Here is a 15057-nt window from a genome sequence, read left to right on the forward strand (position 1 = left end):
ACTTTTCAGCTTCAGTAGGCACTTCTGTTTATAGAACACTGTAGTTGGCAGCATGTTTTAATTCCATTTGGTAGCACAGCAACATTCTAAGTACTCTTGCCAGAGTTGGAAAGGGAAAGATTATACTTAGAGGCAGCATTTTAGCACAGATTCTAATTTGCTTTTGGCAAGGACCACACTTATGTTCTTTTGAGATGGTAAATATAACCTTCAATTGCAAAGAACCGAGTGCAGATAAAGATTGTTTTGTACTTACATATGCTTGTTTAATGTTCTGTATAGAATCTCTGTGTTGCCATAGTAGTTATGTGTGGGGGGTTCTATAATGGTCAGTTGGTGCCGCTCATCTGTTGTGAGAGGAGCGGTGGCTCGATGTTCCCACAAATAAACTCTTAAGACTTACCTGACGTGTCCTGTGGTGGCATTCTTCATCTGGGGGCACAACAGATTGCTTTATATTTGACTGCTCTTCACCCTTGTCCTGCTATTGTGGCACGTGGTTGGGTCATGCCAGTGTGGAGAGATGGCTTGAAGAAGATGCAGGAGTTAAGGACTTAATGACTGGGTTTTTGGGAGTCATTCGCAGTGTGACACTTGTAGCATCTCCAAAGCAGTGTTGTTATCTCACAGCCTAAAATTTGATCTGTTCAGCAGGGCAGATAAAGCATTGCTGTACTTGCAGTCTCCGCTCTCACGCTTTCACTAAAGTTTCTTGAATATATTCGGCTACAAACACGAGTTTTGAAGACATCTATGCCAGTAAAAACAAACACTGGCACCCACCATTGTCAAGTGTTTCTTTGGCACAGTCATCTCCAAGTGGTACAACCTCCCAAAAACCTGTTTCTTGCACTGCCATGACACTGTTGTGATATCGCTTTTCTGACTTGTGCTGAGCCAAAACAGGGATCTGTCCTCCTACCCAAAGCTGCATGTACACTCATTTCTCTGTGTGGCAGAACATCTGTTTTTGTGTATAATGTGTCATTAATTTAAGTAGCCGGATATGAAATATGTCCTAAACATGTAGACCCTTTCTGAGATAGTATTCCAATCATTGAAGTAAATGACTGTTTTATGCTCCTATCTACCCTTCTGATTTTGGTTCTGGATAACCAAGCGCAATAGACGGATGTGAAGGTTCTGGGGCAGGATGTTGGAAGAAGCCCTGTAGATGAGGTGCACATTAAAGAGATCTCCTTTCCTGAACTCATCAGCTATATCATTTATGAGACAGTCTGCATTGTTGCAACAACTTTACCATCTGACAAGAACGAGAGGAGAGCTACATCTTTGAGTGTGTTTCGTACCGACCTAGGCATTTTTGTGTTTGTACTGATGTACTTTTTTGTTGTTGAATGATTTATAGATTTTTTTGTGTTATTTTTGGATGTGTGTTTTGTTAAGAGGGTTTGATATCTTCCTCTCGTATTGTAGTGCACTGATTTCTGTGTTCAGTTTCTTTATCTTTCCTTTAATCCATCTGGTTCTCCAGTTGGGGACGTTTGACGGTGTTAGGGATACCACTTTGTTGGAGCGTTTTGGAGGACAGCTGAGAAAGGTAGACACAGTGATTTGTACAGGATCAAACATTTTTGTCAAGTGCTAAAGGCCGGGAGAGAGAGAGCGAGAACAAGAGAAAAGCAGACACAATGTTTATGCTTGTAAATTTGTTCAAAATTGTTCTGATTCGTTTATGCCTAACTAATATCTCTTGCTTGGTCACATAATGTCCCTCTTGAGCATGTAAATGTCTTCACAAGTTCACATGGTAATTATTCTGGGCTTCAATTAGAAATATAAATATAAATATCTTAAAAGGCAGTCTGTACAACCTTATAATACCTATCCCACTAAACGCCAAAATGGTTGGCAAATGAGTTTGCAGTACACCCTTGGACTCCACTCCAGCATTCCCTTCATCAGGTGGGCTTGCACATTTCACTCTCTCTTATAGACGTTTGCATCAAGTCAAGAAAAATGTATGTTTCATTGTGGTACACTTATGTTAATAACCGTGGGGTCGCAAACCTTCAGTGCCCCTACGTTGTTTGTAAATGCGAACAGCTCAATAAATATAACTGTAGCTCATACATATATTTGAAAACAAAATGCAAAGGAAAATATATCATTTTGGAACACCTAATTCAGAAGTATCCAGTTTAACAGTGCTTTTTCGGTAAGTAACTGAACTATCTGGCTCTCTCAACAGTGCCATGTGGTTTCAGTTTGGATCCGCTGATCACAGAACTTTAAATCAGTGTTGGCACATGCAAGTGGTGCAGGATGCCTCTTATGTGGTGGGATTGGATACTTCTGTGCCAAATGTAGGGTGTGTCAGCGACGGACAACTTACCGCAGATTTGGATGTTTGTGGATCTGTCTGAAGGACTCTGTGGCTCTTGTTACAGTATAATGCATGTTGAACAAAAGGATCTAGGAAGAAATTAATGCAAGGGGCTGAATGAGAGTGTTGTTCTGGGGATCAGAATGGCGTTAGTTCTGGTCGTGTAAATGTTACGGGTCACGTATCGTAATGAGGCTGTATGCTGAACCAAAGAATGTTCCCCTACTGCACATCATTGGCACTGTGAAGAGTGAATTGGGAGTTTCTTACGAATGCCTCTCAATATGTCAGAATCTTTATTATCTCTCTCCCATTTAGTTATACCCTCTTGGTAGGCAGGAGTCATGTAGCCAGTTCACGTAGGGTAACAGGTTGTAGTTTTATAGAAGAAGACGTAGCTTAGGGTACAAGTTACATGGTAAAGTACCCCACCAGGAGCAGCATCCTTACTGCTCAGCCCGCTCTCTCTAACTGACCTTCTTACAGGCACTCATCAACATTCCAAGAATTCACACACTGGCTGAGCAGCAGGGAACAGAGAGTTATGGAGAGAAAGCATTACAACTAAACAGCAGGTTATATCACATCTCCTCCTCTTTGAAAAATAATAAATACAACAGAAACATAAGATAGAAAATAATACTATAGAGAAGTCCTATAAATTATTCTGACAGGTATATTACAAAGCCTTCACCACTTGTCCCCCTGCCGTGCATACTTGCCGGGCCAGGGACATAGCGTTAACGCCCATCTTACTGCACACTTTGCATATAGGCAGGACCAGCTAAATAAATGGCAGGACCAGGAAAATACATACCCCCTCTACTGCACTCTCTTTTGGGAAACATACAACATGCTTCCCCTCTACTGCACACTCTTGCATTACCAGGAAACAAAGAACACACCCTATACTGCGTACTTTTGTAGGCTTAGGGAAAAGCACTACAAATTCACCGCTTAGTGCATACTCTAGCAGGGCCGGGGAACTCAACACTCATCCTCTACTGCACACCCTCTTGCAGAACCAGGGATAAATACACTATAACAAGTCTTCTTGGTATGCGCTCGCAGGACCAAGGTCACATTTCATACACTTACCCTCTACTGCATACTTTTGCTGGAGCAGAAACGCAAAACTAGCAAAATACGTTTGGCAACTGACATCAGTAAATCTTCAGCGTAACATTGCGCAAAATTGTCACAATTCGTCTAGATAGCATTTGTAACCATTCAGTATTACATTGCATGCAAGCCCTCTTCAAAACATTCTACTGAAAACTTCACTCAAACCGAAGCAAAAGAAAACATATACTGTAACATCAAAATCAACGTGACATTGTTTTAAAAATTGCAACCCCAAAGTCCTTCCCTACGGTGAGCAATATCACACCTGAATCAGCATGACATTAAAATAAAATAGCCTTGGCCGGTAACACAAAGTTTTCACCACTCTGGTTAGCGACATCTCACCTCAGTACCCTTAGTATGAGTCCAATACTTCACATCACCAACATGAACTAACGTGGGAATCCTTTCTCATTCTGAATATCTCTTTACTGATCACTGGAGATAATGTTTTGTTTATAGGCTCCTTACCCCCAAATACCTTGTGAGGGTTAATGTTGCAAAAGTTATACCTCCAGGTTGCTGACTGTGCGTATACACCAAATGCACCTCTTGAAGCCCGTTTCATGAAGAACTGCATGTGACTCGACTGCTTATTAGAGTCTTTAAAAGCAGCTCCAATGTCCCAGAATGCTCCTCTGTCGCACATGTCCCATTGCAATCCCACGCAACACTTCCTGCTTTGTCCGCGCTCGACTGCTCCAATCACGCAACCTTCACAATACACAAGTCCATTCTCAGCTATTAATACTGATGCAGTCCACATTGTGGTCTTCCCGGATGGAGGAACATCACAATGCAGCGCACTTTGCAACTTGCCAGCTTACGGTACACCTGACACACAACAGTAATGGCATGCGCTGCTCACATTAGTTTTGTGTTTGTGTAAGTCTAAACTTTTTGAACGTATCAACCACACACACCTCGCTGCACACATGTGTTTCACATGGCAGCGCTAATGATCCTGCAACGCCTTTCATGGCAAAACATCTGGCATGCTGCTGCTGCTGCACAATGGCACTTCAGTATTGCGATTAACACAAGTAAATGCTTGCACTTCTACCTGTCACTGCCATCGAAGTAAATGCTTGCGCTTCTGTCACTGCACAATAAACTCACCGCCCATATTCTGTGAATAATTGATCCAATGAAATCTGCCTTTGGCTCAGTTCCTACCAGGCACAGCCGGCCTGGCTCAAAAACAGTGACTCGCCCAACAAGCCGTGAGCGTGCACATCCCGAAACCGGAAGTTGGGGAGCGTCACGCCTGTCGTGGGGCGGGACTTCCGTCTTCTGCGAGAAACCCACGCCCACGGAGTGGATGGCCCAGAGGAGCAGTGGTGATGCGGGGCTCCCATGCCTGAGGGAGAGCCCCGCGGTGGCAGCAGAAGTCAGGAGTGGCGGCTGAGGCCGCTGATGCGGTAAGTGGGGTTAGTTGTGGGGGGAGGGGGCGTGGGCGGCGGTGTGTGTGTGTATGTGTGTCTGTGTCTGTGTGTGTGTGTCTGTGTCTGTGTCTGTGTGTGTGTGTGTGTGTGTGTGTGTGTGCACGCGTGGGGGGGGGGGGGGCGGCGGCGGTGTGTGTGTGTGTATCTGTGTCTGTGTGTGCGTGTGTGTCTGTCTGTGTATGCGCGTGTGTGCGTGCCTTTGGCCGGCCTGCGTAAGCGCGTCCACAGACCCTGATCGGCTCATGCACCGGTCTGTACCACTTGGGAGGGAAAAGAACAGCAATACGTCTCGCTGCCTTCTGTTCCCTTAGTTTGCATCTTGCTCATTACACAAGAACTGGAGTGTAAAAGGTTCTGATGGTGAAACTCTGATCACTCTAACTAAAGAAATTAAACTGTGTTGTGGAACCTGCCCAGTCATTAAATAGATTTGCCAGGATTAAACATCAAGCCTACTAGTGCCACGGCTAAACCTTTCCCTCTGTTCCATATCTAGTGGAGTTTGGATGCTTGGGTCCGCCTGCCTCATTGCACACCATTTTGGGGGTGGGGGTCTTTTTCAAGGATTTTTATTTATAGCACTCACTACCTTAATTGAGCCTGTTTCTAAGCACTCCTAACGTTTAAAGATAAGAAAGCAAGACATAGGTAAACGTAGAGTTCCATGGTTCTATTTCACTCCAATTCAATAATCAAGTTATTTTCTTGTACACTTGACTCGCCAAAGGTAATGATAGCAGGCAGAGTTGGCGACAGCAAGTATATGATAGCAAGCTTACCCCAGGGTGCAGTAGATCAATAGCAACTCAGATACAGCATAAGATAGTATTGTCAAATATGTCTAGGGATTTAATTTAGATGCCAGTATTCAATGAAACCCTCAAAATAACTCCATAACTCACAGTCCACACTATGTACACACACTGCTCCCCCTGTTCCCACCTTACAACCAAAACCAGCCCCCCACCCTGCTGGAATCAATGCAGCCCTCTGTCACACAACAGACCATACTTTTCAACCCATGGGAAAATGTCTCTGAGTGGTATATAAACCATTTTACAGGTGCAAAGTTACCTTTTTAACCCAGCTTTTCCAATCGCAGTCACTGAAATTTGGATATCAACATTTCAAAAAAAGTCTTTAATGTGGTTGTGCCAATAGTTTCTCCAGAGGGTCGAGAGAACAGTGTCCTATCCTTAACCATTTTTTCCATCAAAACCAAACACTTTTGTAGAGAGTGTGTTTGCCTAAATTGGACATAGAAAGCATTAACATATTACAAAGACAGGACTAAGAAAGTACACGCTTAATTACCTTATGTCTGATCGACCTTTTAACAGTGGGCAAGCTTTATCTTTACCGGCATAGCCAGAGGGAGTGTTTTCTGCATTAAGTTGTGCCACCGTAAAATGAGCTGACCCATGTCTGGAGGAATCACAGGTAATTTAAGCAGGAGATTTGGAGTGACTACAGCCATTCATGCGAATACATCTCGTCAGGCGATTTCTTTTAATGTCAGCAGCTAGTAAGATGCCTTGAAGATTTGCATGGTCTTACTGGCTTGATGTCCCATCATGATAGGCAATCACTGATCTGTACTTTGTTCAAGAATTGCACATGTATGAAGGCTGCAATGCCAGAGGCTGCAGTCTTCTGTTTGATATCTTACATTTTCTTTTTCAACTTGCCCACAGCGATGGTGAGAAAGACACTAAAACAAGTTGTGCTGGTCTGTTCTACTATAATTTGATGTGGCCGCGTGGGTAGGAATGAGATGTCCTTCCATTCGCTCACTTGTTTTGTGGGGCCGGAATATGAAATGTACATGGCATATTGGTAAATGTTGTTTATGTATTCTCTAAACTGCTAAATGTATTTACACCAAGGAGGATTCCCAGTCCAGTCTGTGAAAGGTATTAATAAAGGAGAAACATAATATTTTATAAATCTATATAGGCTTTTCACAGGACCATAGAGCAGCAGACAAGGCATATCGTTTAATAAGCAGATTTAACAACTTTTTCTTGTTCCACTTGCACAAGTGTGTGTGTATTGAGAGAGAGCACAATGTCATTGATCTTATTACACTATCTAATTTCAGATTAGAATTGGAAAACAGACTAGAAGTTTTGGAACGAGAGAAACTGGAAAAAAACTCAGTGAGGATGGCCGATATAAACCAATTGGAGGAAAAATTACGTTCTGCTCAGATGACTGAAGAGAACACCAAAAAGGATCTTCAGACACTCAGGTTAGATGTTTGTGGAGCGAGGCCATGTTAAGAAAAGATCAAATTATTACTTTTTTTTTTAAGTGTGCTGAAAGTAAATCTGCCCAATGTTGGACAATGATGGTACCAAGATGTTACTAAATGCATGCCTTGACAACTATTCAGTAATCTGCAAGCGACAATTCCTGAATAGAAGTCTACTCCCTTTAATGAAGTTCTAACGATGTACACTTTACATCTTGTAGGTCGAAAGTTCAACAACAAACTATTTACATTGAACAGTTGGAAAAAGAGAGGAATGAGGATGAAGCTCTTAAACAGGCAAGTGTGCATTGGGTAGTATTACCTGTTGATGTGATTGGATTACTTTTTTCTGTTAGTGTTTCCAAGTATAGAATTTGTCGCACTATTGCACTTAGGTCACTGCATATAGATTTAGGACTCATTTAAAATTTGGTAGACTGGCTGCCAGACTACTGATGCAGAGGAGCTCTTGCTTTTGCTGGTTTAACAGTTGTAAACGAGCACGAAAGTTCTGTGAAAAGTTCACCGACACAACAGGAGACATCCTTTTGGAGAAAGTGTGTAGTGCTGGTCAGTCTGCCATGCCATGGTGGCCTGTTATAATATTTTTGTTTGTGTTTCAGTAACAAAACCCCAATTACACCCTTTTTATTCATAGGTTGGCAGTTCATTTGCCATTTGTTTGGTGAATTATGCAAATAGGAAGTTTTAATTGTGCAACTCTGTTATTGACTGCTTTGTATTTTTCTAGATACATTTTTAATAAGTGGTATGTTTTAGATGCTACGGTTTGTAGGAATGTTGAACACCAGTGTCTTATGTGTGTGGTGAGCTGCAAATACATGTGGCCTGGACTCGTTCAAGAATGCATCTGAGAGCTATGGAGATGAATCATTGAGAGTCTGTAATTCATTTGTCTGTGTTATTTAGGGCTTAATGTTATGTCGTTTTTCCCAAAACAATGAATCTCTATAAAGGCACCGTGGCTCAAATCTTTATATGTTGGTCGCTGTGTAAATTGTTGAATGTAATGGAAGTGTCTGACTTTTTCTATAACATTTGATGTCCTGTCCATCAGTGAACTAAACATAACTTAAGCAGTAGAATTCCCTGCTCTTTTAAGGGTCGAGTACTCACTCTCATGGCCAACCCTAATACATCCCGGCTGCCATGACTTTCTGACTTGTCATTGGCCCTTATCTTAACAGCTCAGTACCGATAGCTACTTGAGTCTCCTAAACAGTAGATGGTTCAGTTGTTGAATGTTATTTCCTCTGTTCTGCAGGAGGCACAGAAGAATGAACTCTATTGAGAGAATCTTACTGCATCTCTCCTAACTATTACAACAATTACTGAAAAGTAGATGATTACCCTGACGGCAAATGTTGGGTCATTGTAGACAGCTTATAGGCAGTTCAAACCAGCTCCTGACCATTTATATTGTACTATACTGGCACTTTTGAACTCTCCTGAATGTTAAATGTACCGTGTTAGCTTACCTTTCTTCTTCCACCTACTCCACCTTTGTAATGACATGGGTGCCATCTTTTGTTCTTAATTTGGTTGCCCTATTAAATGTGAAGTTTGTTTCGACTAATACTTAAAAGCCCGTAGAAACATATCATTCTGAATCATTTGCATGAGTGAAAGTCTGTTTTGCATTTGTGTTGTGGGTTTTCAGTGCAGAACCTTTACTCATAAATATATTTTACATTTCCTGAAGTACATGTACATTCCTAGAAGTGTTCTACATTTTCTGTGCAAATGGAAATGTTCTTGGTGATCTTTGGTATTCAGTTGTGGACAAGCTTTATTTTAGGGATTACCAAACCCTTGAAGACATTGTTTGTTGTTCATTTCCTTCTTTGCCCTCAATCTCAAAAGACTGGTACCAGTCATTTACAGCCTTGCAACAGTAAATGCTTTTCATTTTATAACAAACTTGAAGGGATCATTCATTGACTGTACTGCTGATTTGTGCATTACTCCGACATATTCTGTCCACAGCAACTCAATGATTTGCAGATTCATGTGGCTTCTCTTTCCGAGTCTGAATGTAACTTGCTGAACATCAATCAGAAGCTGAGAGAAATGCTGGATATGTTGAAGCAGGAAAATCGGGATGCAAGAACTCAGAGTGAAAAGGCTCAACAAGATGCAGAAAGGTATGATTTTATCTTCTTGCACAAAGTCACACCATAATATTATTCTATTTCAAATGTGTTATATATCCAACTTACTAAAAGGCTCTCTAATCAATATGTGTCATTAAGGATAGGCAGAATGACCCTCTTCAAAACAACCAAAGGAATCAGGGTACTTTCCACCATTTGTAGCTGGGTCTGTTGAATTGATCTAAATATCCTGAGATCAGCCTGCAATCTTGTTCTTGAATCCAAGTCCCTGCAGGTTCTGCTCCTCCTGATTCCTACATGCATCCATTGGTTACCGATAATGGCATTACTCATAGTCCTAATCCCTCGCCTTCCTTCTAAAACAAAGATGCCCTTTCCTTCAATAGACCCCTCCCTATTCTAATAACAAGCATTTGCAATGCAATAGGTCTCGCACTTATGAGAGTTTGAGCTATTGGCATTGTAAATGACAATGCCTTTCATTTATGTGTTGTTTTTAAAACAAATAAATAAAAGGCATTGTCATTTACAATGCCAATACCTTAAACTCTCACAAATGCGAGATCTATTGCAATGCAAATGCGTGCTATACATTTTTTCAAAGTGTTAGGAAAGTGTGTGTCCTACCTGCAACAGCAGGCAAGACAACTGTATTTGAGAAAATAGTGCTCGGAGGCTGTAATTAAAGCCTACCGAGCAACAACACACGTAACAGGGGCAGGGGTGTCACCATGGGAAGTTACAAAACAAGCAGAGCAAAGTAGGGATGTTAGAATTCACCTATTTTAAAAAAATAATTGTGCTATGTAACGGTGTTAAAACAGCTAAAACGTCACCGTGCTAATCTGATGGAGATTGTATTATAGTGTGGGTGAATCGTGTCTCACCATATGTAGCTAGCTGCATGGGTGTATTTACTTCCTAAAAATCTGCAACCTGAAGGTTTTTGAAACACATCCACGTGTGACGCGCCTTGTTTAATAAAATCAGGGCTAACCTGTGGGCAAGAGAAATGCAACAATGCGGCAAACAAACATGGCATCAAGCGCGTGCCTTGAAAGAATAAATTAGGAGGATTGTTTGCAGTGCTATGTCATCATTTTACAAGATCATTAACCCATGGGGCACCAGGGTGGCTGTACAAGCCCGCAAGTCTGGAGGCGTGCCCCTGGCTGTGGAGATTAGCCCTCCCCCGTGGGGCCGCAGCGCGCTGTTGCTACAGTGGCGACCCTGCAACAACTGAAAGGTGGTGGGTGGCTTAACTCTGGGGTAGGTAAGCAGTGGTTGCCACAAAGTGCGGCAACTTTAATACATGGATTCATTGTCCGTCTGTGTGCACTGCGGTTGTAATGTAGATGTAAGCAAGCTGTGATTGTGCAGAAGTGAACGGGGCTAGCACCAGTCTTTCACCATTATAAAATGACCACTACCATCCCCACTTGTTAACTGTTGCAAAGCCAATGGGTATCGCCTATGAGAGAACTATTGGCTTTCTCAATGTGTTTTAGCCAAGATGTACAGCAGAGCGGCTGTTGTGCAGCATGCCTGGAAAAAAAGCACCGATGCTGTCAGTGTATGCCGCGCCATAGTGTGTTCTTACTTTATTGCTATGGGGCGGGCAATGGGACTGGAGGCAAGATGAAGGAAAGGTGTGGGGGCAGCAAGGACGGAGGGTGAGGGGGAAGAATCACTGACGCAGCTAGCATATTCTTGTTTATTGCAAGCGAGGGGTTAGGAGACAACAAGGAGTAAGGGGGTGGGGTAAGCGGGAGGGGGCACAGACAACAGAGGGAGGTGCTTGGGGTAAGCCGACTACAAAGGAGAGTGGGAGGGAGGGGCTGGGGCAGATAGACGGGCAACAGCTGGTAAGAGCATTGCTTTAAATGTGTATACATCTATGTATGCAAATAAGTATACAAAGTCCGATTTAAACATTTGAAGAAACCAAGTAGACATAATGTACTCTGTAGCCATCGGAGAAAACATGCCCGGGCTGGCAGCTGGGCTTCGATGTTCTGGGCTGCTGGCAGGACTTCCGGGGTGGTGAAAGCCTTCAGCTCCCTGCCCGCTTCCTTCTGCTGAGGGGAGGGGGCAGTAAATGCGTTGCCCTCGGAAACACCACACATGTGCATCACATAGGAGAGACTCCTCCAGGAGACCGACGTCACTATTTAATGTTAATTAACACTCCAGCAGTGAGAAGGTTAATTCAACTTACCCGGGTGGTGAGTGGGATTTGTGTTAATTAAAGCGCCGTAGTTTTTAAAGCTAAAGCGCAGTACCCGGGGGCAGGACAGGGATGAGAGGCTGCAAGTTGCCGGTGCCAATGGCAAGTTTGGGTTAATTGATTTCGGCAGCTGTGCATTAGAAAAGAAATGCGCGGCTGCCGTTCTCGAACCTGAAGGTGCCTCGCACATCAAAAGTGACAATGAGAAAAGAGCGAACTTTACCCGCAGAGAAATGTTGAAGTCAAACGCGATAGTACAAAAATAAGCTTTGGCCATGAAAGAGACACGGTCTCGCGGCCGTGAAAGTGAAAGCACGGCCGTGAGACGCTCTCTGTAGTGGGGGAGGGGGATGGGCAGGGGCCGTTGTAAGACGGATTCCTCTGAAGTCTGATACGAGGCAGATGGTGTTTATGGCTGATGGGGTGTGAGGGGAAGTGAGTCCCAGCGCGCTGGGGAAGCTTCAGATGCCTGGCTCGGGGAGCAATGGGTGCAAGGCTGATGGCTTTGTGCATGCGCGTCTCACACGAGTGCACCACATGAACTGGACGTAATCCGCCATTGTTCAAGAGTTTGTTTCTCCTACAATAGTTCAGAGCTATAAATAGATGGACCTAAAAACACCCCCACCCCCTCCACGACCTGTACCTGAGCAGGCCAAACCAGATACTTGGTTGTACCGTACTGGGAAGGCCCTTTAAGGAATACGAGGGAGTAGGACTAGGAGTAATGCCATTATTAGTAAGTAATGGATGAATTATCTCCCGTCTCTCCCACGCCTTCCTTCAAAGAGACATAGCAAGTAAATAAAAACGGACAACCGAGTCAAACAACAAGGGCCAAAAAACACACAGAAACACCTCTACACCTACATATAGAGGAGAAAACTATGTGACCTACTCAGTAATCCCAAAGTAACGAACCAAAGGGGATGGAGAAGCCCATGCCACCGCCCCACAAATCCCCACCACCGAGGACTACCGCAATGCAGCCACAGCTGCAGCCATCCCGGATGCAGCATGCCCCCCAAGAATCACAAACATCAAGAGAGGAAAACATTCTGCATAAAAGAACAAATGGAAGGATCAACCAAAGCCCCCAAAAAGAAGAGCAGAAACCAATGTAGAAATGAATGCACCCCACTGGGAGCAAGACAACAGTCCTAGGAAACCGAAGCACAAATGGACGGCCAGACAAGGCCTCCAATGTTAACCATAGAATCCAGCCAGGTAAAGAACGCCCGATCCGGAACACAAGGTTACAGCCACGGAGAAACCTAGGCAACCATCCAATCTGCTAAACTCCAGAAAACAACAGGCGAAGGTGGAAACCACCTGCCACCCCATCACAAGACCGAAAAAGGCCTCCCCACGCCGGACATAAGAAAGCAGAGTAGATGGCTTTCCAGATGCCAGCAAAGACATCTTCACAGGAACCCCAACCCCAGCCCAACTTCGCCGGCCAACCTCCAGGCTGACCAGACCAACTTCTCCATTTAACTCAGGGTAAGAACCGTAAGAATAGAGGAGATGGGATACCCAAAGAGTCCATTCTAGACTGCCCCATAACCCCAGGAGAGGAATGCAAGTTGCTTGGGGTCACCACGAAACAGAAAATTGATTAATCATGAAAGCAGGGAGAAATCCTAGCAGGCCGGGCTTCCCCATCTCAAAAGAGCCGCCCAGACAGTCTCCTCCACTCAAAAGCACAGAGCACCCCAAGACAAAACAGAAACCTGCGCCCGAAGAAAAAACATGCTCAGTCAAGGTCAGGGACTAGGACCAGCCACCATCCTGCCCATCGACAAACACTGCTGTTACGTTCATTCTCCAGCATTGCCAAATACCTATGAGACATAGCCATAGTAGACGCTCCGTGGAAAGACATGACGAAAAAGAAAGCCTAACTTCATTGGCCACGTGAATGCAAGCAAAGGTTAAAGAAATCCAAACAAGCTAAGGAGAATGCTGCTAAAGCGACTCCAAAGCTTCAAACAGAGGTTTCAGTGGATCCCAGCCCAAATGCTCAGCCGTTCTGCAGCAACCCCAGCCACTCCTTCAGGACCTCCTAACTGAAACCAGAAGCAGCAGACTAGTAGATAATTCCTCTGAAGAGAGGCCATAAAAATAGTTCCTGCAGAGTGAACCTGTAGAAGCAACCCATCCACCACCAATGGTGCATCAAGAGCCAGCAAGCTGACCAACCCACTGCCAGAAAATTCCCCAGACCTCTGCGAGCCAGAAAAAGCACCCCAAGGGAGGGAACCACAGAAGAATGGTACGTATGGAAGTTTACCAACAGATTGTCCATACAGAGATGAACAAGAAAACCCCTTCTGCGACAAGACAAGTCCCTAGAGGTGCGAGAACCACAGTAAATGCTCAGGACAGTCCGAAAAACCTCAGACACCACCTGAACCAAAGCAAAATGAAAAAGAGACCAAAAGCAAGAGTGACGGGACTCATGCATTGGAGGCAACATAGGAGGAGGAATGCCACCCCTAACCAGCCAAAGAACCACCAGTACAGGCACGGCAAGCAACAAACCAAAAACGGCCTTAGAGATTTCAGAAGCCACAGTTCCCACCCAAGGGAACCACATCAAAAAGGCCAAAGATCCCCAAAACCCCCGCCCCCCGGTCTCCCAAGAGCCGCTTTCCACAGAACACAGCCACAGAAATGCCCCTACAGCACTGAAAACCCCAGTGGACATGGCCAAATAGCATATAAAGTATGAGGAACTGTCCACAAGCAAATTCCTCTTCTGCACCTCAGAAGCCAACAGACTTGCACACTCTGAATCGTCCTGAACTGCTACTGACTGCCTACCAGTGCCCTGCCCCACCAAACAGAACTACAGCAGAGACCGAAGGACTTGAAACTCCTCCAAACCCATTGGCTACTCAAGTACCACAACACGAACAGGAACTAGAAGGGCTCAGTAAAACCAGAGGGCTTTACCTATGGGGGAAAACAAGCCACTCCTGTACCCAGCTCCCAGAAAGGAGGTGGGTACAGGAGTCACCAAGCACTCACGCACAATTGCAGGGAAAAACTCCCAAACACCTTCACGAAAAAAAGTCACAGTCAGAGCCTTGGCGACCACCAAAATAGTCCTGGGCTAGACTGCATTCCCAGGATGTGCCACCGCAGTCACATGCACGTCTTACATCACCTCCCCAGACATAAGAGGTGTACTACTGCCCCCCCCCCCCCCAGACTCAAGAGACATGAGCTTCCTGCGGAGGAGGAGGAACTCCACCCCCAAGGAAGAATGGATACTGTTAGACTTGGCATCCTTTGGCCTGTTTCCCCTGACTTTTTGCTTTCTGACCTCCCGGTTTTGACTCTGTTTATGCTGGTGTAATGACGCACTTTACTCACTGCTGTCCAGTGGTAAAGTACAAATGCTCCTGTAAAAAAGTGTTTCCATGTTTGGCTTATTTGATCTATGTGTCAGACCCTAGTAAAGTGCACTATGAGTGCCAGGGCCTATAGATCAAATGCTGTTGGTGGGCTGCAGCACT

General features: G+C 44.4%; 1 protein-coding gene across 1 annotated transcript in view; it reads left to right on the top strand.

The window, feature by feature from the left end:
- The window catches only part of CEP83 (centrosomal protein 83), a 198308-nt gene that overhangs the window by 137925 nt on the left and 45326 nt on the right, over positions 1-15057 (top strand). The window contains exons 10-12 of the mRNA XM_078675995.1: positions 7019-7168; positions 7393-7468; positions 9179-9336. Coding sequence (XP_078532121.1) covers positions 7019-7168; positions 7393-7468; positions 9179-9336 — 384 coding nt within the window. The remainder of the gene's footprint in view (positions 1-7018; positions 7169-7392; positions 7469-9178; positions 9337-15057) is intronic.

The sequence above is a fragment of the Lissotriton helveticus genome, chromosome 1_1 (assembly GCF_964261635.1).
Source record: "Lissotriton helveticus chromosome 1_1, aLisHel1.1, whole genome shotgun sequence".
In the NCBI taxonomy this organism is placed as follows: domain Eukaryota; kingdom Metazoa; phylum Chordata; class Amphibia; order Caudata; family Salamandridae; genus Lissotriton; species Lissotriton helveticus.